Source organism: Sceloporus undulatus, chromosome 2 (assembly GCF_019175285.1).
Source record: "Sceloporus undulatus isolate JIND9_A2432 ecotype Alabama chromosome 2, SceUnd_v1.1, whole genome shotgun sequence".
In the NCBI taxonomy this organism is placed as follows: domain Eukaryota; kingdom Metazoa; phylum Chordata; class Lepidosauria; order Squamata; family Phrynosomatidae; genus Sceloporus; species Sceloporus undulatus.
This window is the reverse complement of record NC_056523.1, coordinates 13628751-13655194: the sequence shown is the minus strand read 5'-3', so window position 1 is coordinate 13655194 and position 26444 is coordinate 13628751. Positions and strand designations below refer to the sequence as shown.

The 26444-nt window shown below is 42.8% G+C and overlaps 2 protein-coding genes across 2 annotated transcripts in view; one reads left to right on the top strand and one right to left on the bottom strand.

Moving 5' to 3' along the window:
- Positions 1 to 3144, bottom strand: part of LOC121922003 (zinc finger protein RFP-like) — a 10658-nt gene extending 7514 nt beyond the window's left edge. Inside the window, exons 1-2 of the mRNA XM_042450860.1 lie at positions 3128 to 3144; positions 2713 to 2735 (exon numbers count right to left, since the gene is read on the bottom strand). Of these exons, the coding sequence (XP_042306794.1) occupies positions 2713 to 2735; positions 3128 to 3136 (32 nt within the window). The 5' untranslated portion in view covers positions 3137 to 3144. The remainder of the gene's footprint in view (positions 1 to 2712; positions 2736 to 3127) is intronic.
- LOC121921904 (zinc finger protein 883-like) overlaps positions 1 to 26444 on the top strand; it is a 64345-nt gene that overhangs the window by 24278 nt on the left and 13623 nt on the right. The window lies entirely within an intron of this gene.

The following is a 26444-nucleotide window of genomic DNA, read 5'->3' as shown; positions in this document are numbered from 1 at the left end:
GGAGTATTCCCTCCCCGCCTTAGCCCCGCCCCCGTCGCCACAGCAGCAGGTCCGGGGCTCCTATTCAAATGTAGGGCACAAAATAATTGTGTCCTACATTTGAAAATTTTGTCCTACATTTGTCCCGTTTTGGAGGTCCGGACCTATGGCAACCCTAAGTAGGAACGCTACACCTTGGATTCAATGTGTAAACTGGTGTATAACCCAGTGAGAACACCCCCCCAAATGTTCCTGAGATCCTTTACTATGAGCTTGGTGACTCCTTCTAATCACGTAGCCCAGAGGCATCAGGAAACGGGAGCTCAAAGTCAAAGTTTTATTGCCGCTTATGCCCAAAGGCCTTTGCATAAAACAACAGTACATACACTATACATACAAAATTCAAACATGAGGAAATGGAAGCTGTGTCTAGGTATTTCTATACTAGCATCAGTCACTTCTGAGACAAGCATTTGGCTCAGGAAATTTCATTTAAAGGGAGTGCAGTAACCTAATAGAAGAAACTGTGGTCTGGTAGAATGGAGAGAATCAGTGGGATACATAATAATCTCAGGAACAAAAGCTCATGTGGTGTGAAAAAGGGTACACCCAAGAACAAGAAACTTTTGTTTTTCTTGTACTTCTAAAGCACTTGGTATCCACTGGTGTTTGGTTCCAGGACTTCCTGTGGGTACCAAAATCCATAGATCCTTAAGTCCCATTAAATGCAGTGGCATAGTAAAATAGTGTTCCATATATATAAAATGGCAAAATCAAGGTTTGCTTATTGGAATTTATATATTTTAAAAATATTTTAAAGCTGTGGACGATTGAATCTGTGGATAAAAAATCTATGGATATGTCGGGGTAACTGCAATATGCTGGAAGTGGTGTCAATCGGTATGTCAAAGAAATCAGACAACTATAAATATCAAAAGAGGCAAACTCCTCCAAAGAATCATTGCAGGTGACAAAGCAAGGCTTCACCAAAATAAGTTCAGTACCAGGGGTATGTTATTGCCTACACCCTGAGACAAATAAAATAAAATGAACTAGTAGCATGGAATTACAGAGTTGGAAGGAGCTGCGAAGGCGATTTAGTTCAACTCCCTGCTATGCACAACCATACACAACTCATCTTCCACATGATGTACTTCAAGATATTTAAAGATGGCTATCATATCACTTTTCAGTTTTCTTTTCTCCAGAGAAAACATGCCCAGCTATCTAAGCCATTCCTTAGATTACTGTTTAGTTTCCAGACCTTTCACCATCTTGGTCATAGGATTTTAGGAGTTTATCCTGTGGGGAAAATCCCATGCAAAAATGGGATTTAAAAGCTGGAAAAAACTCACAAAAGCGGGTTGATTTTCACACATGTCGTTGTTAAAGTGGTGTTAACCCAAATGGAAAGTAGACAAAAGGCACTCCTTTTTACTTTTGGGAGTTTCTGAAAGTAAAAAGGAGCCGCTTTTGTCTACTTTTCGTCTACTTTCTATTCGGGTTAACACCACTTTAACAATGACGTTATGTGAAAATCAACCCACTTTTGTAGTTTTTTCCGAATTAACCCCCTGTTTCTGCACAGAATTTTCCCTGTGTGATAAACTCCATAGAGTTGGAAGAAACCACAAGGGCCATCCAGTGCAACACCCTGCCATGGTCACCTTCCTTTGAATATATTCTAGATTGTATGTATTCTTCAGAGATATGGATCTTTTGTGTGGGGAGAAAAAAGGCCTATATGGTATGGGTGGATCAGAACAAAAAGCCTTTCAAGCACCCAGTCACAACCCTGACATGGGGGAAATGATCCTGCAGCCAACATCTGTATTTTTTCTCCTGTTGGTTTCAATGAAAAGATTATCAGTGAAAGAAATATAAATGACCTCTCCAAAAACCCTCTAGTCTGCTCTTATAGTACAAGCCTAGCAGAGCTTTGGATAAGATGAAAAATAAACATAGTCATGCATTCTATAAGTAAAAATTACAACACACTTCCATCTGCTTTCAGATTTTCCTCTCTGCACCAACAGGATTGCTTGGAAGCTAATCTGAAATAATATTTTTAATGGTGAGGAAAACACTGCAGAGGAATATACAATAGGCAAAGTTGAGGTATGGCAGGGAAGGGACAGAGATCCTTAAAAGTTTATCACACTGGGGCTAATTTTGGCATTACAGAAAGATTAAAGTGCATTCAAAACATCTTGCAAATAAAGAGAAAATGGCAAGTAATTACAAAATGATTATTATTATTAACCTTTATTTATAAAGAGCTGTAAATTTACACAGCGCGGTACATACACGATATTGTGCAAATAAAGTGATATTGGAAATGCATTGTCATTAAAATCCCCAAAGTAAAAAGATGCACATTAATGCTTCTTTGTGACCACTTTAATGGTGGGTTTTGTGCGACATCATCTGAAATCATTATGCGTAATTACACAATTTTTCCAGGAAATTACATGATAAACTCCTGATCTCATTCATGTGATAAACTAATTAGTGTGAGATTACAGTTCTGTGCACAGCTATGTGTAAGTCCTACTGAACAGAGTCAGACCTACTACTGATTAGCCACAAATAGCAATAGCAAAATTGTATCTAAAATTGCCCTGATTGTATCCTTAAAACTTTGGGATTTATGGAATCCTCCATCCTCTCCCTAGTTCTTTGTGTAACACGCAGTCTCAACAGCATGAAGGGAAATGACTGGGTTCTACTTACCTCTCCAAGTTCCTCTTAACATCCTAGAGGAGGAAAACAAAGAAAGAAAAAGTAACTCAGTGGCTGTCATAAATCGCAATCTGAATTTTCTAGAGTGAGATGTCTTCTGGTCTGCACATATTTAGCTTGTGCCTAGCATCACACACCCAAGGACTGTGGTGGAGTTTCTTAAAGTGAGGGCAAAATGGTTTCATGTGGAAATCATTTTTTAATTTAGTCCAGCCTTTAAATCTGCTATCCAAAGTGCTAACCCCTATCCACAAAATAAATTCTGCATCTTGGATAGTTCATGTAAAATTATAGATTCCTCACTGCAGTAACATGAAAGCCACCAGCCACCACTGATAATCCACAATCTGTAAAACTCCAGATTTAAAAACAAATTAGAATATACATTATTTAAAGAATTATATACCATCAGCATGTAGAGAGATCTTGTAGCACCTGCAAGACTAACTAAAAGAAAGAAGTTGGCAGCATGAACTTTTGTAGACTTCAGTCTACTTCCTCAGATGCATTTGGAAGAAATAGACTGAAGTCTACAAAAGCTCATGCTGCCAACTTCTTTCTTTAGGTTAGTCTCAAAGGTGCTACAATCTCTCTCTACATACTGATTCTACAGACTAACATGGCTATATCTTTGAATAAAATACAATATGATACAAAGGAGAGGCTTCTTTCTGGTCTCAAGACAGATCAGTGTTTAGATTCATATAGGTTGGAAAGATTTTTCATTGTCACTGCAGTGGTTCTGGTTACTCAAAACAGCAAATATTGACTCTGCACAAACAGCAAGTACAGTGAGCCCTTGATATCACTGGGTTTGGTTCCAGGCCCTTCCCATGGATACTAAAATCTATGAATGCTCAAGACCTATTACAGTCAGCCCTTCTTATACACAGATTTTTTTATACACGGAGTCAAGCATCCACGGTTTGAAAATGTTCAAAAAGAGTATAAATTTCAAAAATCAGACCTTGATTTACCATTTTTTATAAGGGACACCATTTTGCTATGTCATTATATTTAATGGGACTTGAGCATCCACGGATTTTGTTATCCACAGGGGATTTTGGAACCAAACCTTAGCATATAACAAGGGTCCACTGTATATACAATGGAGTAGTAAAATGGTGTCACTTATATAAAATGGCAAAATGAAGGTTTGTGTTTTGGAGGGGAATCTTTTCTTCTTCTTCATATTTTCAAGTCATGGATGGTTGAATTTGTGGCTGCAGAATCTGTGGATACAAAGGGCTGACTGTATGCTAGTTTATCCTGCAAAGTTCTCCCCTCAGAAGGATATATTAAGGATTTAAATCAGCAAGGAAGTCACATTACATTAAGATGTGACTTAGGTCTTCCATGGCTATCATATGACATAAACAGATTGCTGCACCTTCTAAGTAAGAAAACCATAAAATGAGGAGTTTTATTCTTTCTGCAGATGAAAGATTCATTGAGACTGTGAAGGCAGCTTTGCTCTGGACAGCAGCCTAGGAGTTTATCACATGAAAGAGATCAGGAGTTTATCCTGTGAATATCCTGGAAAATCACATAGGCCTGTTACAGACAGCCAAAATAAAGCTGCTTCGAGTCACAGTGGAGGTATGGTGTTTCAATGATAGTCCTAGAGTCTCCCAGAAGCCACCCAAAGCCACACTCCAGTCTGGAGTGCAGCAATGGCGGTGATAAGCATTCAGCAATTACGCCATTTTTGCTTATTGCGGGATGCTTTAAATGCCTTTATTCTCTCTTTAATACCAAAATTAGCCCCTGTGATAGACTCCCTAGTCTCATTCTGCTACTGTTTTTTTTACCTGCAGAAGTCACTAGCTGGCTGCTGACACGTCCTCCAACCTCCTGGATGAGCCTTTCACAGAGGAAAGTCCTTGGATACCTAGCCAGGTGCTCTTCCCTCTTCTTTTGCAAATCTCTCTCATTTTTCTTCTATTGGTGCCGCAGCAGTTTTTTTTCTTGTGCTTCTAAAAACTGGGTAATTTCTGGAATCAGCCAGTATGTTTTTCTTTCTCTGTTTTGGGTTTCCTTCTGCAAAAAAGAAGAAAAGTAAGCCAGCGGGTGAGGAATGCAAATCCTTCTCTGCAGTTGTGAGTTTTTCGGAGTTAATCACAAGAAAGGAAAGCGAGAGTTACCTATGATATCGGGAAAATCACGTATTTAACGTGAAATGATCCAAATGATGTCCGCACAATACCCACCATTAAAGTGGGTCACAAAGAAGCAAAACCGCCCATACTATTGTACTTTTGGGATTTGAATGGCAATGCATTCCGATATACTGTCATTGTCCACAATTGCATGATAGAATCATTTGCAACAATTACTCCTCATTTCCGCTTTCATTTTGTGGATTTAAAATGTCTTTAATCTCGCTTTAATACCAAAATCACCCCCAGTGTGATATACTCCTTATACAGTATGTTTGATCCTGTGAAAAATAAAAAATCAATGGGAAAAAATTGCCAAAGCACACTGTAAGAAATAATCTAGTTTAAGACCACTAACTGCCTTGGCAGTATAAGTGACGGGAAGTGATTTGCTGTGGTACCATAGCGCTCGGATAGGAAGGCTAAAGTCTCACAAAACTAGCACTCCCGAATTCCTAGCACTCAGCAAGGAGGACAGTAAAGTGGTCTCAAACGGGATTATTGCTGCAGTGTGGTTTTTGGCCCAGAGTCGTGGCCCCATGTCCACGATGAAAATCATCCAGATAACCGGGTTGATCTTGTTGTTCACACCGTACCAAATGCACCAATGCACTTGGGGGGGGGGGGGGGAGGAGGAGCTGGCAAAAAAAACCACTTAACTCGGATATTGATTAACCTTTTTACCCTAACCTTTCCTGAAAGATGCCAATCGTTGTACAGGATGAATAAAGCTTTTTCGTAGCACTTTGGATTGGCTCTTTAATCATTCCTTCTCCTTTGAAATGAAGGGAGGAAGGCCTCCATTTAAACCCGAAACTATGGCACATGTGAATAAGACAGGAACACTGTGATGCAGTGGTGTTAAATGCCTGTAATGTCATCCACTCAGCTCACAAATCATAAGGTTGCGAGTTCAATCCAGCCAAGGGCTCAAGCTCGACTCAGGCTGCAAGCCGTTTCCAGGAAGTGCGCCTAAAATAGTACGCCACTTTGTGTGGGAGCAATAGCTTGCCACTTGTAAACCACTTAGGGAGTGCTTAATTGCACGGATAAGTCGGTATAAAATGTACTCCGCGCTATTGCTATTGGGCTAGTAAAAATGACTTGAAGAGATTCGCAAACCCAAAACAAAATGAAACAACAAACCTGAAATGTATCAGAATGTCAAATCACATCACATTGGGACAAAAGAGTAGAATCCCCCTTAGGAAGGGGTTTTTGCTGAGAAGATTAAACCTTCTGAATTGGAATGAATTTGTTTTTAAAAGGAATTTCATAGAACCATTTTTCCAGAAGTAACTTGGGGCATAGTTAAGTTGTGTTTCCTAGTACGGTCGGCCCTCCACATTTGTGGTGTTGACTTTACAGATTTGATTGTTTGAGGATGTTATTAATATGCTCCTCTAAGGGATCTGAATTATGTTTGACTTCATGGCATATGTTTGAGCACAGAAGAGTAATCTTAAGATTTCTAAAATGTGTTTTTTTATTTGAGGTCTTTCACCTTTCATGGAGGTCCGTGGCCCCGATAACCCCAATGTTCATTGTAATGAGAGGCAATAACCAGCATTCTTGCTTGCCTTCTCGGCCCGGCTTTAGAGGCTAGAAATTCTTCTCTTTCCGTCGTCAGAATCCCCAGGTAGCGGAAGATGGTGATTCGGAGGAAAAAAAAATATTCATTCAGATTTTAGATTAGAGAAAGAAACCTCCTTTTGAACTATAGCCTGGAAGCACCTGGTATTAGTTTGTGTCTCCGCGCCAGTTCCTAAACCTTGCTAGCGTCCAAATCAAGAAGAATCTGCACCCTGCCACTTAAAAGAACATACATTGAACATACATATCATGTAGTGTATTTTAAGTGCATGGGGCAAGAAAGAAAGTACATAGACCAAGGATCGGCTGATAGTTTTCTACAAGGCTGGATTTCTTATCGCTGTGCTGAGTAAGCACAGGGCAAAAAACATCATGGCGGAGTTCCCAGAACAGCATAACAGAGCATACTTCAGAGCATTCAAAAAAAATCTAATAAATAGCTTCATCATCAAGGGCTGCAAAGCCCATCAGGCCTTGATCAGCAAACGAGAAAGCCCACAGGGCCTAACAAGGTTTCGATCACGAGACAGTTCCCCAGCTTTTTTACGTCAATTTATTATGGTAACAGAAATTTCAGGAAACTTAATTTCTAGGATGTGCAGATCAAAGGAATTCGCAAGAGGACCCTAGTAATGGAAAATCCCAGAAGGTTATTCCATTGTCGACAAAGGAAAACTTTGAACTCAGTGGAATTCAAGTTCCAAAACTGAGAACACCCGAAACAATACAAAATGCTCGTTTTATATTATTCAAGACAAAGAGGCTTCTTCATACACTGATTGGCTTAATTTACAATTTAAAACATTAAGATCGTAACATCAGAACAGAATACATGCATCATTAAACTCAAATCATCACTTCTCCTTACCCCCTCCGTAGGAATTTCAGGTGGCTTTCCCTCTGTGAACTTGGCGCTAAGTCCTATGTATCCATATCTGCAGTAGTTTATGTTATGTCTTCTTAACTGGGTACACCTTCCATTCAGGGCAAGAATGCACTCACTATTCTGTCCTCTAGTACTCAAGCCGTTAGTTCAAAAACCATTTCGCTGGCTAACAGGGACTCCAGCTTTCTATAGTTGTTTTAATTTCAAAAAGGATTTTCCACCACAATAAACTAAACAACCCACTGGTCAAGTCCCTGCTGCTCAGACTCAGAGGGAGGCAATGGCAAACACCCTTGTGAACAAATCTTGCCAAGAAAACCTGTGACAGCTCATCATCACCTTAGGGTCACCATAATTTGGGAAGCAAATTGGACCTGCATCTGCACTGCAACTTAATACGTTTAACCCACACATTCAACTCACTGCCATGGCTCAATGCTAGGGAATTCTGAGATTTGTAGTTTTGTGAGAAAGCTAGCTTCTTGTCTTGACTCTGTTGCCACAGCAACTACAAATTCAGTATTCCATTGCATGGAGCCGTTGTGCAGTTAAGTTGATGCAAACTTGCATGACTTACGTCTCAATACAATGCAGCCCCCCCCTGAAGGCAGCACAACAACCAATAGCAAGCAACAACAAAACAACATCTGTGTGTGTGGTGACGAGTAGATTAGAGAGAGATAGTGAGAAGGAAGAGAGAGAGAGAAGAGCCAGCAATGGCAAGTGGTTTGAGTGTTTTGCCCCCTACTACGATCCTGCAGACCAGACTCTGATTCCAAGACTTGGCAGAGGAAACCCACTGCTTGAAACCTTGGGCAAGAAGTCACACACTCTCTCAGCTCAAAGGGGAGGCAACGTCAAACTGGTCCTCTGAACAAATCTTGCCAGAAAACCCCACGATAGGTTCACCTTAGGATCGCGCCATAAGTCGAACGAACTTGAAGGCGACAATATAGAAACACAAAAGCTCCACAGTGCTTCGACTCGTACTCTTGGACAGCCTCCGTCCGCAGGGATCACCTCTGATTTCGTGCTCCTTGGACCGGTCGCACAAATCCACGCAGATGAGGGTTTGAAATCCTCCACAGAAGAAGCTTTGAGGGGCTCCGGGGCTTCTCACAATCTCCCTCTTTTCCTTTCTCGCCCTTTTCCGTCCCTCATTTCTCAGTTTCTTGCAATTGGCGACAACATGTGGCCCGTTGCCTGTTGGGCCTACTGGTAATGTTACTTTCTCCTGGCACTGTGGCAGGAGTCGCGTTGCCCCCCAGTACTCTTCAGGCAAGCCGGGCAAGTTGTGGCCACATCGAATGTGACAGGCTCAGTGAAAAAGTCCCAGGCAATGGAACAGGGCGCTTCCTCACAGAGGGTCCGGCAAGAATATTCTGCAGCGCCATGGCTGCTTCAAGCTCCAGCAGATAAAGAAGGAATGATAGTTTAGGTTGGCTCTTCTACGAGCTAGGAGTTTCGTTTCGTTGCAGCTGACCCAGCTCTCTTGGCCGTTGGCAAGTGTGGCACAGAGCCCCGGCAAAAGGAAAGAGCTGGAAAGAGGCCTCTCATAAGAGCTGACGGTCTGTTTTTATCTTGCTCCCAGTGTGCAGAGTCTGCTGCGCTCGGGGCAATCAGATGGGCATTTGGAATGGCAGTTCACCCAGCCCACCACAACGGAACCAACAGGGGGCCCATTGGTATCCATTGGGGTTCGGTGTAAAGGAAACCTGTGAGACCAAAATTGTGGAGACGCAAGCGCAGTTTAATGACAGTGGCAAAGTGAACAAATGGTGGCCCTGATATAAAATGGCAAAATCAAGGTTGCGTTTGAAAAAAAATTATATAGTTTGAAAATATTGTCAAGCAGTGGATAGTTTGAATCCATGAATAGGAATCGGGTGGAGATCCTTTCTTTCTGACTATATCAAGCATATGTTTGGGGGCTGGGGTTGTGTGTGGGGTGTGTGTTGGTGTTACGAACCCCAGCGTGAAAGGAAACTGGGGTGCGTTGTGTATGAATCATGAACTAATTCCGTATCTTCATTGGGAAAGGGAAACTTCACTTTACAACAAAGTTCCATGCTGGATGTGCATCGAATTTCGAAACTGGCCGGGGGCAATAGCTAGGAACGCTCGACATGACGAGATTTATCTCACCTGGGCACGAATCCTGTGCAGAAGGAATTTAAACTGGAAAAACCCCATCCAAATGGCTAGATTGTTCAGATGAGGACACAACACCAAATGGGACAAAACCCAACCAAAGTTAGTTGGATGTTTCACCACATGACGTAAGGGTTAATGAGCTTAACGTGACAATTAACCAGAATGGAAGTAGACAAAATCCCCACTCCTTTTTAAGTTGTGGAAAATCCCAATAGTAAAAAGGAGCCATGTTATGTTAACTTTCCATCCTGATTATGTCACATTAATTGCCAGTAACCCTGAATGTGTTGAAAATCATCTCCTTTTTGGGGTTGTTCCCTGGATTTTTAAATCCTCGTTCTTTCTTTCTTTGTCTTGTCTTATCTTTTCTTTCTTTCTTAGTCTTTCTTTCTTTTCAAATAATCATTCTTATTAATATTTATACACTTGTCAACTGTTGGTTATTAGACTTTCGAATATATAATCTTATCCTAACTCGTTTACGTCTCTGCCAACATGCTCGATCTGTGTGATAAACCCTAAGATTGAAAAAAAAATGCCCTGCCTAAGTGGGCATTGAGGAATGACCTAAAAGCAAAAAAAGGTATTGTTTTTAAGACAATGTTCCTTAAATTGTATTTTAATTCTCTTAATGAGTAATCTGTTTTAATATTGTGATAGATGTAATTCCTATTTAATGAATCACTGTTTGAATGTTTTTTAATGTAACTGTGTTCTTTTCATTCTTCAATTGTAATACTGTATATATACTAAGGTATCGGTTTAGAACGTTAGTCCCACAATGCCCCCCAACCCCGCGGTCAACATTTATCCGGGGTCCAATGTAAGTAGGGTATCGTCCTCTTACTTTAAACCGAACAAATCCGAATCTGCAGTCATTCCACAAACAGAATAATTCAGGTATACACAGTTAACAAAGTCACTTGCAAATAATTTCCTTCCGTGGTCCAAAGACTTTTAATGATGCCTCAGTTCCGTTCCCTTCTTATCTTTGTTTTTCTCAGCTGACATCTTGAGGCAGCATGGGCACAGGGAGATGGGTGAAGGAGGGCTAAAGAAACACAAACGTTGAGTGTGGAATTGCAGCATGTGTATGTGATAAACAGAGGGCAATAAAACGTGAGCTGGGAAGACAACACAGTACCAAGAAAATATACTTAAATATCATGAGGCAAAATAAGAATATCATAAAAAGGTATTTAAGAACACTTTTAAACATTAGAAAGAGACCACCGAAAGCTTTAATGAAGTAGATGACCCAAACGATTAAAAGCTCTGAACTCCCAGTTGCCTGTCCAAAGATGGTGAATTTATATCTAACAAACTTGTATCTACAAATGGATTATAAATAGTCCAGTGTGGTGGCAGGGGTTTGAGTGTTGGAACTAGAACATGGACTTTATCATGGGAATGGGGGAGTTTAAACAAGCGCGAAATCACATGAAATTCATGGCAAATCGTGATTAACATTTTCACACTGTCACGATTAAACTGGCCAGTATCCTGGGAATAAACAGGCAGAAAACAGCAAAACAAATTATGTACTAGAGCAATCCCTTTAATAATTTTGTTGCTGTTTATTGCTTACGGCCTGTTTATCCCAAGGATGGCTCGGTATAATGGGCGATGTGGGGGAAATGTTGATTGCCACATTTTTTTGTGAATTTTCACACTTTGAACCCCTGATTTTCCCACGTGGATAAAGTAATAGAGAAACCAGGGTTCAGTTTCCCACCACAAAGCATGAAATTGATTTGTAAAACCCTTGGTTGATTGTTCTAGATACAGTTGTGGTATACTAACATATTGAATTATAGGCAGGTTAGTGTCCAGAATCCCTGAATGCCATCCAAAAATACTCTGAAATTCCAAAACTTCACAGTTCACATGGGTGGTTGAGATAGTGACACCTCTGCGTTCGATGTGTTCAGTGTAAGACGAAAACTTGGTGTTTCCAGTGTAAGTCGAAGGCTTTCATGGCCAGCATACATAGTTTTTTTGTTTGTGATTTGTTTGGAGGAGAAACACCTACAAACGGAAGACACTCGTCTAAACCTGCCACATAGTCACGAAAAATCCACAAAACACTATAAACTGAACTTTTGTTTTCATGCGCAACATTAGTTAAATTACATTTTAAAAATTACCTTCAAGCTACAGTATATGTATAACGTGTGATATACACTTGTCAATCATTTCTGAGAAATCATGGAGAACAGGTGAAGTACCATAGGACGGGATAAGAGCAAATATTGTCATTCTCTTCAAAAAATCATAAAAGAAAAAGCCAGGTAAATAACAGATCCAGGAGCCTGACCATCAATACAAGAAAAAATTAAGAAGGGAGGAGACCCAGTAGTCTGCAAGTTTCTTGCTGACAATGGGCAATGATCTGTAGGACTGAACATGGGTTTGGTCAAGAACAAATCCTGCCAAACTAATCTTTTTTTTTAATTAGGTCACTAGTTATAGATGAGGGAATGCTGTAGATGTCATTTACCTGGATTTATGGCAAAGCATTTTGAACAAGGCCGCCATGATATTTTGATTAGCAACTGATTAAATTGTAAATAGATGGAATTACATGTCAGATAGATCCATAATTGGTTGGAAAACATGTTCAAAGATCAAGAATCGTAGATTGGAAGAGAACACAATGGACCATCCATCCAACTCCATTTTGCGCATGCAGTGAACCACAATCAAACATCCCTCCCCAGAGGCCATCCAACCTCTGTTTAAAAACCAGTCCAAAGGAGAAGCTCACCCTTCTCAGTATTCCCAGTGAAATCCGAACCAAAGCCGATAGAATAACTAGCACTATTAATTCCCTTACAAACATACACTTCTATTGATGCAGCATAGAATCGCATGGGGCCTTTTTGCTGCTGCATCACACTGTTTGACATCATGTTCAGCTTGTGGTCTACTCCAGATTCCTGGCACGAGTCAGCATAAATGGCTGCACTTGCAATTGGAGGGAATCCCCAAGTGGAGTAAGGCAGGGTTCTGTCCTGGACCAACACTCGGTAAATCATTGGTAAGCCATTAATCAGGTCCGAAACAACACTGCAACAAAATAATCCCAATTTAAGGAAAGCCAGCTTAACTGGCCTGGCGCAGATTCTAGCTAATTCGTAAGCTCTGATTTGTGAGATATTTAGCTTTCCATCTGTCAGAGAGCTCTGGGGCAACAATAACTACCAATTCCCAGGATTCCCTAAGCATTGAGGGACCCGGGCATTTAAAGCAGTCTCAGTGCTGTAGTATTTCTGCAGTGTGTTTTTTGGATCTTAATGACAGAGTAGAGAAATCCCATATCAAATTTGCAGATAATACAAAGCCGTTAACGAAGGGTTAGCCTAACCTGAAGATGGGAACGGAATTCAAAAGGACCTAATAAATTAGTAAAAGTTGGCTGAGACTATAAAAGAAATGAAATTCAACAGAGAGTAAGGTGCAAAATTTCTACATGAGCCAACAAAAATCAAATTCCTCTTCCAGGATAAGGATATTGGCTTAAGATAATTGTTGTACATAAGTGTACATGAGAGTGGTGCCACTAGGATTGGTAATTATCCAGGGCATATCCCACACTACACAACAACACCAGACGAACCCTAGTAATGCTTTTTGTACTAATGTTACTCATAATTCCATAATCACTGAATGTGTGCATGAGTTCCTTACATAAATGAACGTACAGAATTAATTAATATCTTAAATTACAATATAATATGCACAGCCGAATGTGGTAGATTCAAAAAATGTAGAATCAGTAATATAAGAATCTTAGAGCACCTGTTGAGACTTGCTGAAAGAAAGAAGTTGGCAGCATGAGCTATTATAGACTTAAGGTCTGTGAACTAATGCATCTGTGGAAGGAGAACTTAGTCTAGGAGAAACTCATGCTGCCACGTTCGTTTCAATTAGTCCACAAAGGTTGCTACAGACCTCTCTGCAATAAACCTAAATGTGTTTGTGTACATGGTTTCATGTGGTTAGTGCAATTTGTTAAGAGTGATGTTTTAAAAGAAAAATAAAAAATAACTTTAAACTTTAATCTAAAAAAAAACCTGGGACCTCTCCTTTCCTTCCAACTGAGCCTTGGCCCCAGCGTGTCTGCATTTTAAAGAGACACAGGGGAACAGCCTCATTTTTGCCTAAAAAGGCAGATTGGGAAGCACACCTTAGGGCTGCCACCTAGTATACAAACCTCACTGCGCCCCCTTTTATATTCCCTGTTCTAGTCAGGCTTCATTTGGTATGTTGGTGTGTGGTCCTTCTAAGGCATATCATTTAAAAAAGGATATAGACAATTGGGAGCAGGGTTCGAGAAAGGCAACTGGGAGTTTAGCACACGAAGGAGATCAGAGTTTATCCTGTGAAGAATATATGGAAAAATCACATAATTACACAAAAATGATATCACATGACGGCACCAAAACCCGCCATTAAAGTTGGTCTAAAGAAAAGCATTAATGCAGCATCTTTTTACTTTCGGATTTCATGATAATGCATTTCTGATGTTCACTTTCTTTGTCTTGTAGGGAGGAAAAAGAAAGGGAAATGAAATGACCAGGATATGGAAACAATGTAGGGCTGTCTCCTGTGAATAGGCCTTGATATGCTGTTATGATGACTACTAGAAGTTTCAAGTCGCCTCTTACATACCAAAGTCCAAAGAGAGACTGGAGAACGTGTATGACAAATCATTTTTGTTTATTTATTTTAAGAAATAATCATATTAAATTTTTATTTATGCCCTGCCTCTCCAATTAATTGAGGTGCTGACACATCAAAGAACAATTAAAATATAAAACACAATATCCCCACAAACCCACTCCCACCTGCGAATAAAACCAATACAATATGAATTAGTAAAAGAAATTATTAAAACGTTAGAGATTTGAATTTGCCTCTCTGGGTCCTTGGCCGGAATAGCACCGGTGGTTGTTTTTTGACCAATATATATATGTTGTGTGTGTGTGTGTGTGTGTGTGTGTGTGTGTGTGTGGTGTGTTTTTAAATTAATGAACTTGCTTCCGAGGTCCGGGTTCCCATGAGACCACACAGCGGCTTAAGACAGATTTGAGTAGCCCTCCTTGAAACACCCGAAAGAAGGGCAGAATGATCTCTCATGCAAATGAGCTCCAGAAGAATGTGTAGAGCTTGTCTTTGGTGTATCAACATCAGAAAAAGCACACCATGGCCCTCTAGCACACCTCGAAACACTCGGATCTTGTCTTGAGCCCCATCCAGGCACAAGGGGAAAAGCTGAATTTCCTCACCCAGATCCCACACGTATGCTAACGTAACAGAGACCTTTTTTCGCCTCACAGCGTTCTGGCAACACCACATCCAGTGTTCTTGACATCCCACAGAAACGTCCCAATAATATCTTCCTGCGAGAATTCCGGACTCCCAGGACAAAAGGACATAGGGTAAATCTGTCGGATGATTGGGGAGAGCTTGATACTATATTATTCCGCTCACCACTTTTTATTCTTTTCAGCTAAGATGAGCCGGGAAAAGCTTGTGTCAGGATCCAAGAGTTTTACTTCACTATCAGGGATGGGGGATAAAATGGAGAAACAGAAGAAAAACAAAACATCTGGAGCATTGATGTCCTGAGCTTTACAACACCCCTCTTCCCCAAAATCAAATTCCTCTCTCAAGATTTTCATCTCAGCGGTTGAAAGACTGAAGTGGATGGCCCTCTCCTTTCCTGATCCTGCACACAAAAATACCTTCCTAATAAACCAAAGCCATGTTTGGGGCATGTTTAGCTTGGAGAAAAGAAGAGTGAATGAGACAGTGAACACCGGAGGGAATGTCATGTGAAGAATGTAACAGCCTTGTTTTTTCTGGATTCAAATTATGGGAAAAGAGAATCCATCCACCTAAAAAATTAGGGAGAAACCCTTTGGGCTTAAGAAGTTGGACAGTCAGTAGACGGCAAAGGGTAGACCTTCCATCTTTGGAGATCTTTTAAACAAAGGGCCCCTTACACTAGTGCTTTTGGACTAGGTAGATGTTTGCAGATTCATTTCATTCATCTCATGCCATACAAATCTGTCCTGAATAGAGTTTTTTTTTCACACTATCTTACCCTGATAGATTCTTTCGGGTGCAAATTTTAACCGCGGATGTTCACACTGACAAAAGTAATGAATTTAAGATGGAGCCTCCTTATTGATGCGCATTCAATCTTTCCCAGTTTTTTTGTCCCCTGTCACAGGGATGCACATATCTTAGATCTACTCCGCTGTCGTTCGTGGTGACCCTGCAACAAAAATAATATAAACACATGCCCCCCCAATAGGGACGCACCCATAACAAAGGTTTTTCCACGAACTGAACATAATGGGGAAGGTTGTAAACTACTTCACAACAAAGGGAAAGGAAACAGCAGTGAAAATTAAAAAGGTGGAGGGTGGAGGATGTTTGGATAGTCATCTTCAGAATGCTGCAGTGTGTTGTATTCCTTCGTGGCATGGGTTGGATTAAGATGGTCCTTGGAGCTCATTCATTTGCTTCTCACAAAAAACCAATCCCAAATAATAGCATTCAGAAACAGTTGTCACTTTTGCTTCAGTAGTGGATTGGAAAGAAAACAAAAAGAAGGACAATTTCCAACATGTAGGCTGGCACAGTCTATTGTATTAAGGCTCCATGGTTCCTTAAATGTTAATGAGTTTTTTATTATAGGTGAAGGTTTAGGTGGTTTGGCGCATTGGACTAGACTCGGGAGACAGTGTTCGATTCCCAGCTCGTCCAATGAAATTCAACGGGTGACCTTTTGGGCAAGTCCACATATTCTCAGCCTCAGAAAGTCAATGACAATCCTCTCTGAACAAATACTTGCCAGAAAACCCTGGATAGTGTCACTCTAAGTTGGAAATGACTTTAGAAAGCAGCACAACCACAACCAAATCCTGATGGACTATAGTCAACTAATCAGATCTTGAGGTGAACCCAGAAGTTCTGCTATATAGGCAGTACATAGAGTTGGGGACAGGCTACTAACAGTGGATGAGGGGGGAAAATTAAATGCCCCAGGCAGGCATGAATGTAAGAATAACCCTATTACTGTTTGCTATGTTACACAATTGTTGTTTTTCTAGACACAAATATTCAAGGAGAGAGAATTTTCTTGTACCATACTTTGCTGAAAAGGATTCCGAGCCGGGCAAATTGTTACCATATGTACTTGACTATAATCGACCTCATGTACGAGGTGGGTTGGGGGGCCAAAACTATTGATTTTGAAATGACCCAGGAATAATCAAGGTTAAACGTAGGGCATGTAAAAAAAGATCTAAAGGATGAAGCAAAGGAAATGAGAAGCAAAGAACTTATAAAATTCTGGCAGGCATAGTAACTGTGCATAGCCTAAAGCTGGATGGATGAGAGAGTATAGGAAGGTCAGTGCTTCTTTATGTGCTCTTGGGGATGACTAAGCTCTTGCCTTTTGCACTCTAACAAAATAGAATGGAAGGTTGCCGTTTTTTGTGATAAGAGTTAAAGTACAATACAATACATTGACCCTGTGATAATCAAACCCAGGTTTTTGGGCCAATTTTTGGAAACTAAACTTTCTAGACATATCATGGGATGGATACAGTAGATATCGGTCTGAGCACTTTGATTATGTATACTCCTTCCTACTTTGGAAACAATGATGCGCGAGGTTTGTTTCGTTTGGGGACCAAGTTCAAACGTTGTTGTTGTTTTTGTTTTAAGGCATGCCTTCATGACCTCATAATGTCATCCCAATCTGTATTCCTACAATGGCTTTAGACGATTTTTATATCTGTTTTAATTATTGTCATTTTAGAAAAAATATTGAAATGTGTGTTAAGTAATTGTTTTTAGAATGCTTTTGTCGCTACTGAAACCTTTTTTAAATCAGTTAAACTGAGTTGTACTGCAAACTACCTGGAAATCTAAAAATATTGCTAAGATACATCACACACACCACACATCATGATTTATATATAAAAGTATTATTAATCCATCAATATCACCAAGATGGAACAAAGAAACTTGCTTTGGGGAAAGGTTCTGCTATTTATTTATTTTCATATTTTCTTTAGTTCCAACTTTATTTTTTATTATTAATTTATCTCCTCCCTTCCCCCAAATGGGAGAAGCCTGTAATTGGGCGGTATCGGAAGCCAAGAGCAATGGAGAAGACAACTCTTCCTTCCATATCACACAGGCTGCCTCCGCACTAGCCAAATAGATACCATTGGCATCAACTTTAACTGTCAGTGGCTCCTGTTATTGAATTCTTGGGGATTGTAAGTGTTGGGGCCCCAGACTCTCGTGACAGAGAATAACTAAAATGTCTCACAAACTACAAACCCAGTATTCCCATAACACTCATCAGGAAATTAAAAAGTGGTATAAAGTTGGGTTATCCAGCAGTTTTTGCAGATGTAGCCCGTCAGTAACTAGAAGGAAGGACGCATGGCTTTATGTTTCACAAAGCACGAAATGCTACAATCTCTGCTCTCCCTACAGGCCTGGACAGTTTTTTTGCAGAACAGATCACGAACCAAATCTGCACCAGGTGGAGGCAGCAAGCACCTTGGGCACAGAGATTTACAAACGCGACCAGCCTCCCCCCCCCGCCCAATAAAACACATCAACAAAGTTTCTCTCTGCCCATTGCGCACACCCATCATTAAGAAGCAATATCATTCCTTTAGAAATTTACCGTTTCTGTGGTCGAAGATAAGAGAACATTGGGAAGAAAGAAGACAATAATGAGCACCCATCCTTGCGTCGTAACAAACAATTCTTGTAAACAAAAAGACCAGACTGTAACAAGCCCTACTACTCCCTTATTTCAAGCAGGGAAATTTGTGGAATCTGTATCTGTTCATGTCACGGTACTGTTATCATATGGGGGGAAATCAGTATTTAAAAAACTCGATGTATCCCTGAATATCACACAATCATGATTAAACATTTCACGACGACATTGCGATTAAAGGTGCCATTATTCTTTGAAGAAACATGCAATAAACAGTAACAGATCATTCACTGGGAAATCCTGTGAAGATTGGTTGGCGGTTTTTAGCCTGATTAGTCAGGGATAATGTGCTGCTTAATTGTGATGTTGTGTTAAATGTTAATTGCAAGGGTGCAATTTTCACGTGGATAATCGCGGTTGTAAACCCCCGTTTTCCTGTGTGATTACGAGATGTTCCCACTAAGGGGAACCCCGCGTTCTGAATCGATTCAGGAGGAGGCAGCGTATCCATTAGGATTCTTTAAATCTAGAACGGTTCTAGAGCAACCCTGAATCGAGTTCCCACGAGAAATCGAAGCCAGAAAGCCAGGATAAAAGTTAAATCCGTTTTTACTCATTTAACGCTTGTTAAAAAAAACCTAGGTCCTACCTTTTAGTGGTGTGTCCCGTGAGCGAGGTAGGAACGGAAGTATTTAGATAGAACGATAGCATTTGAAGCGGGCGAGAAGGATCGGGAGGGAGCTACCGGCGATGGGGGCTGTGTCCTTGGGGGAGTTTGGCCCCTTTCAGGTCCCCATCCGTCGTGGCTGTCGCCATGTTTGCTTCCCTACCCCTTTGTTTCGCTGTGGTCTTTCAATAAGAGATAGGAGAGTTTTTAGTTTTTATTTTAATGGGTACAGCCGCTTAATCTCTTCACGCTTAAGCGCCGGAAGCCCGGCTGCCTCAGCGCCTGGCATCGGCAAAGACTCCAAGGCTTCTCCCGGTGGATTGCAAACCTCCCCTCGTGTGGGAGAGCCCATTTCTATTCTAACGGAGGAGAGGCATGGGAAGTGAAGGCTCAGCTCAAAGAGCATTCCCTCCCCGCTTGGGCTCTGATCTCGCCCAGGCCAAGGGAAGGGGAACCTCTCGAGAGGAGGCATCTGATCTCGCCCAGGCAGTAAGGGAACCTCCTCACAAGGAGGCCAATCTGATCTCGGCCTCGGCAGGGGGTAAGGCTGCTCGCTAGGAGGCATCATGATCCTCCGCCCAGGCAGGGAAGGGAAGGCTTCTCGCGAGGAGGCATCTGATCTCCAGCCCGGCAGGGAAGGGAAACCTCCTCGCGGGAGGCATCTGATCTCAGCCCAGATCAGGGAAGGGAAGCCTCCTCGCGAGGAGGCATCTATCTCGCCCATGCAGGGAAGGAAGCCTCCCTCACAATGAGGCATCCTGATCTCGGCCCAGGCAGTGAAGGGAAATGCTTCTCGCGAGGGAGGCTCGAAATCTCCGCCCAGGCAGGGAAGGGAAGGCGCCTCGCGAGGAGCATCTGAATCGTCGCACAGCAGGGAGGGCTCTGATCAATGGGGGTGGGGGTATAGAGCCTTTCTCCCGTCTCTGTTGCCAAACGGAGCGGCCTTCTCCTCCAAACCATGGAAAAGAGAATCTTTGGGAAGAGGGGTGCTCCCTCAACCCTGCTTTTTCCAGCAGCCTCCTTCAGTGAATCTCGTGGGGCTCATCTGAAGAGTCCGCCTGGCTGTCTTAGGAGACATAGCGGGATGCGGCCCTGGAAACCCTATCCCATATTCCTCTGGAGAGAGCTTTGGTTTCCTACTAAATTCGCATTGCAGCGAGCCCCATCCTTCATTGATCTTCGTGGGCTCTCTGAAGGGATCCGTTCCGCCTGGCTGTCGTAGGAGACATGAAGCAGGATGCTGCCCTGGAAAACCTATCCCATGTTTCCTCTGGATAGAAGCTGTTGGTTTCCTACTAAATTCGCTTTGCCAGAAGCATCCCCCATTGACTCTGTGGCTCTCTGAAGGGGATCTGCATGGCTGTCTCAGGAGACATGAAGCGGGGATGCTGCCGTGAAAACCTATCCCATATTCCGGCTGGAGAGAGCTTGGTTTCCTAACTAATTCGCATTGCCAGCACCTCCTCATTGACTCTGTGGGCTCTCTGAAGGTCTGCCTGGCTGTCTTAGGAGACATGAAGCGGGGATGCTGCCCTGGAAAACCTATCCCATAGTTCCTCAGGGAAGAGCTTTGGGTTTCCACTATAAATTCGCATTGCCAGAAGCAGCCCCCATTGATCGGCTGTGGGCTCTCTGAAAGGGATTCTGCTGGCTGTCTCAGGAGACATGAAGAAGCGGGGATCTGGCCCTGGAAAACCCTATCCCATAGTTTTCCTCTGGAGAGAGCTTTTGGTTCCTACTAAATTCGCATTGCCAAGCAAGCCGCCTTCATTGATCTCTGTGGGCTCTCTGAAGAGAGTCTGACTGGCTGTCCTTAGGGAGACATGAAGCGGGGAGTCTGCCCTGGAAAACCTATCCTAGTTATCTGAGAGAAGCTTTGGGTTCCTCCTAAATTCGCGTTGCCAGCAGCCTCCTTTCAGTGATCTCTGTGGGCTCATCTGAAGGGATTCCGCTGGCTGTCTTAGGAGACATGAAGCAGGGATGCGGCCCTGGAAAAACCTTCCCATAGTACCTCTGGAGAGAGCTTTTGGTTTTCCTACTAAAATCGCATTGCCAGAAGCAATCCCCCATGTTAGCTCTGTGGGCTCTCTAGGGGATTCTCCTGGCTTGTCGCAGGAGACATGAAGCGGGGATGCTTGCCCTGGAAAACCTATCCCATATTTCCGCTGGAGAGAGCTTTGTTTCCTACTAAATTCGCATTGCCAGCACCTCCTTCATTGATCGCTGTGGGCCTCTCTGAAGGGATCTGCCGGCTGTCTTGAGAGACATGAAGCGGGGATGCTGCCCTGGGAAAAACCTATCCCATATTTACCCTCTGGAGAGGAGCTTTTGGTTCCTACTAAATTCGCATTGATTGCCAGCAGCCGCCTTCATTGATCTCTGTGGGCTCTCGGAAGGGAATTCCCGCCTTGCGTGTCTTAGGAGACATGAAGCGGTAATGCTGCCTGGAAAACCTATCCCCATAGTTCCGTGGAGAGAGCCTTTGGTTTCCCTACTAAATTCGGCATTGCCGAAGTCCATCCCCATTGATCTATGTGGGGGCTTCTGAAGGGATTTCGATGCCTGGCTTGTCTCATTAGACATGAAGCGGGTAGGTCTTCCTCGAAACCTATCCCATAGTTTCCTCTGAGAAGCTTGGTTTCCTACTAAAAATCGCAGGGCCAGCAGCCTCCTTTCCGTCAGTGAGCGCTGTGGGCTCTCTGAAGGGATGTCGCCGGGCTGGCTTAGAGACGAAGCGGGGAATCTGCCGCTGGAAAACCGATCCCATAGTTCCCTCCTCTGGAGAGGCTTTGGGTTCCTACTATTCGCATTGCCAGCAGCCGCCTTCATTGATTCTCGGTGGGCTCTCTGAAGGGAATTCGGCCTGGCTGGCGGAGGAGACATGAAGCGGGGCTGCTTTTGTTTGTGCCCCGGGAAACCTGCCCATAGTGCGCTGGAGAGAGCGGTTGGTGTTCCTACTAAATTCGCATGCCCAGAGCCTCCGTCAGGTGATCGCGTGGGATTCTACTGAAGGGATTCTGCCTGGCTTCTTAGGAGACATGAAGCGGGATAGCTGCCTGGAAAACCTATCCCCATATTCCGCTGGAGAGAGCTTTGTTTCCTACTAATTCGGCATTGCCAGAGCCATCCTTCATTGATCTCTGTGGGCTCTCTGAAGGGATTCTTGCCTGGCTGTCTCAGGAGACATGAAGCGGGGTGGCTGCCATGAAAAAACCTATCCCATAGTTCCGCTGGAGAGAGCTTTGTTTCCTACTAAATTCGCATTGCCAAGCAGCCTCCTTCATTGATCTCTGATGGCTCTTCTGAAGGGTGCTGCCTGGCTTCTTAGGAGACATAGAAGCGGGATGCTGCCCTGGGAAACCTATCCAAAGTTTCCGGCCTCGGGATAGAGCTTTGGTTTTTCCTCCTCCTAAAGGCGCATTGCCAGCACCTCCTTCATTGATCGCTGGGGCGTCTCGCTGAAAGGGATTCCGCTGGCGGTCTTAGGAGACATGAAGCAGGGGGATGCGCTGCCATGTAAAAACCTATCATCCCATAGTACCTCTGGAGAATCTTTGGTTCCTACTAAATGCGCATTGCCAAAACATCCCCCATATGAATCTCTGTGGGGCTCTCTGAAGGATCTGCCTGGGCTGTCCTCAGAGACATGAAGCGGGGATGCTCCACCTGGAAAACCTATCCCAGAGTTCCGCTGTAGAGAGCTTTGGTTTTCCTACTAAATGCGCATTGCCAAGCAGCCCCTCCTTCAGATCGTCTGTGGGGGCCTCCTCTGAGGGATTCTGCCGGGCTTTCTTAGTAGACAATGAAGCGGGATGCTGCCCTGGAAAACCAAACCTATCCCCAAGTTTTTCCCCACCACCTCTGGAGATACTTTGGTTTCCTCAACGTAAAATTCGCATTGTCCATCAGCCTCCTTCATGATCTCTGTGGGCTCTCACGAAAGGGGATTCCGCCTCTGGCTGTCTTATGAGACATGAAGCGGGATGCTCCCTGGAAAACCTATTCCCATAGGTCCTCTGGAGGAGAGCGTGGTTCCTACTAAATTCGTCATTGCCAGAAGCATCCCCCATGGTGATCTCTGTGGGCTCTCTGAAGATTCTGCCTGTCTGTCTCAGATACATGAAGCGGGGATGCTTCCCTGTAAAACCTATCCCATAGTTTCCTCTGGAGAGAGCTTTGGTTTCTCTACTAAATTCGCATGGCCGAGCACCGTCCTTCATTGATCTCTGTTGGCTCTCTGGAATGTATGCTGCCTGGCTGTCTTAGAGACTGAACGGCGGGGATGCTGCCCTGAAAACCCTATCCATAGTTTTTCCTCTGGAGAGAGCATTTGGGTGTTTCCTACTAAGTTCGCATTGCCATCAGCCTCCGTCAACAATTGATCTCTGTGGTCTCTCTGAAGGGTATTGCTGTCCTGGCGGTCTGGTAGGAGACATTGGTGAAGCGGTATGCTGCCCTGGAAAAACCCTATCCCATAGGTTTCCTCTGGAGAAGATTTGGGTTTTTCCTACTAAATTCGCATGGCCAGCAGCCATCCTTCATTTCTCTGTGGCCTCTCCTGAAGGGATTCCTGTCTGCCTGGCTGTTCTAGGAGACCTGAGGGGGGATCTGCCTGGAAAAGCCTATCCCTATTCCTCTGGAGAGAGCTGTTTGTTTCCTTCCTACATATTCGCATTGCCAGCAGCCTCCCTTCTGTGAGTCTCTTGTGCTCTCCTGAAGGGATTCCTGGCCCCCCCCCCCCCCACTGCTGTCTTAGGGAACATTAAGCAGGATGCCCCTGGAAACCTATCCCTAGTTCCATCTGGAAGAGCTTTGGGTTTCCTACGAAATTCGCATTGCCAGAAGCAAAATCCCCCATTGATTCTCTGTGGGCTCTCTGAAGGGATCTGCCTGGCTGTCTTAGGAAACTGAGCATGGATGCTGCCCTGGAAAACCTATCCCATAGTTCATCTGGAAAGCTTGGGTTTCCCTAATAAATTCGAGAAAATATATAGAAAAGGCTGACAGCGGTTATGACGTTTGATCGTTTAAGCGCCTTGATTGGTTTCATTTAAAAAAACCGCCAAAATACATCATGTTTCACAAACGGTCCAGGGAAATGGAACCGCTGACGAAAAGTGTAAATCGCTTACAAATAATCCGGGTTAACGTTACTCAGTCTGACGTACTATTGATTGACAACTCCAAAGAAGGTATGGAGGAGTGAAAGTAGCTTTAGTTGAACACCGATTTCATGCCAGTGAGAAACGCTTATGAACGCTTGCAATAAAAAATTCGATGTAAATAAGTCAGATGGGAACGATAAGAAAGCATTCTGAAAGCGGGATAACAACGTGTTTATTTGTAATTCCGATTTTTAATAAAAAAACGGTGTTTTTTATTTAATTCGTAATCAAACCTAGTGGGAACAAGCTCAAAGTCCATTCTCTCATCCACTATTTGGTACTTTGCTTGGTTTTGGAAATTGCAGGGCTCTGCAGAGCCTAGCTTTGGGATCCAGGTTATATAGGGAAACAGACTGAGAGGAGAGAGCCTGTTGTCCAAACGCACAACACCTTCCCAATAAACCAAGGAAAGTGATCATGGGAAAAATACAAACCTTCCCTAGCCCAGGTCCAGATCAGTGTGAAGGTTTCCACGAGGGGTTTCTATTCATTTTAAATTACATTCCATTTCGTTGAAATTTCAGAAGGATCCAGGGCTGAATGCGTTAGTTATAACTCATCACTGTATTTTTCGACCACGTCTTTTACGTAGGTTCTGCCATCTTTTTCTATATCTAAGAAAGAGATCTAAAAAAAGGAAAAACAAATGGCTGTAAAAGATGTCCTTTTTGGTCTGTAGGAAACCTTCTGCTAGGAAGTATCCCAGCTTCATGCTTAACTTCAAGAAGGGCAAGTGGACAGACCCAGCCATAACATCTTTGCAGCTGGCCTCCTTACCTTGAATTTCTTCTACAGACTCTAGGGAGATAGGTCATATATCCTCTGAGATCCTCCACTTCAGGGCAAGAAGGAACAAGGAAACCACTGCAAAACTTTCCTTCCTCTTATTCTCAGGCCTGGGGGAGAAAAATAAACCTAGGTTATTGAGTTTCCAAGGCAGTATCTGTTCCTTTGGGTAATTTATGCTGTTTGTAATCTTTGTAAAAAGTAATAGAGCCATTATGTAGGATATACCCATCCTTGTATTGGCAAGGAAACAAATGTGGGCTTTTTTCTTTTTTCAAAAAAGAGAAATGTATTTATACACACAAAATTTTACAACTGAAAGAAACACAGCTAGTAAGTGAAGACAACAGCCGAACTGTCAACAACCGAACAGTCACAACTGACAAACTGGTACTCGCACCAGCTAACTGAATCTATAGCTCAAGCAGAATTACATAAACGAGACTGGTTGTAATCTTCAAAACGGTGGCCCTGCTTCGTCACAATTGAATCTCTTTACAAAGCCTCCAAATCTTCCTTTCTCGATATTAAAACTCTACTAGGGCAGGGGGCTAAATCGAGGAAGCCATTGTGAAGGGATCTAGTAAGTAAGGCTTTCTCTGGTCCCCAGAACATACCTCACACAGGAGGGCCATGCACACTACTAGCCTGCTTTCCCTATAGCAAAAATCGAAAGAAAAGAAATGGCAGGGAAAGAGATAAATCCATAGTGCCAAACAAGGATGCAATCTTATGCAAATTATCAAGTGTAAGTCCCCAAAGGCAATAAAGGATAACAATTGATTTTTTCCTACTATTATAATCTGAAAGACAAGCATTAACAAACCCAGAACTCTAATACATGTATTCCTTCCTTCCATGATGACCCTTACAACCATATTCCTTCACACAATATCCAGTTCAGTAATAAAGAGCAATTGTGCAGGATCCACTAACTTCTTCAATGTTCCTTCCCAATATCCCTAAGAAGGGGAAAAGAAAGACAAAAGAGAGCCAACAATGCTTGTCGCATTCCTGAAGAATGCCAAAGATAAATGCGCTTATGGTCCCACGTCAAAGCCATGAGATAATGCCACATCCTTTTACTCAAGGGCATGTGCGTGCTTTTTGTGTGTGTGTGGTGAATCTTCTCAAAGTGGAGGGAAAAACGAATTGTCTTAGTTTCCTGTGTAGTAATATTCAGGAGACCAGTAAAGAGCAGGCAAAGGGGAACCTGTTATATGTTTTGGCATGTAACAATGGTGAAAGATGGACAGTAAGAAAGCACATCCTTTACTTTGTGAGAAGAGTTCTACAATACCATAGGACTGCTAAAAACAACAATAAAAAATACCGGAGCCCTCAAAACAAATAAAGACAGTCCTCTCCTAGAATGGCAAAAGTTAACGAAGCTGAGCTGTTTTGACATAGATGAAACAATGAGATGTCAACTGAAAAATTAAGGGGGGACAGCAGACCACCCTAGCAAGGGAAAGCCACAGCCCTGAGTTGTAACATCTGAGCATGGCAGCTGTTGACCAGGGGATTTTGGGAGTCTCTCATCATGATC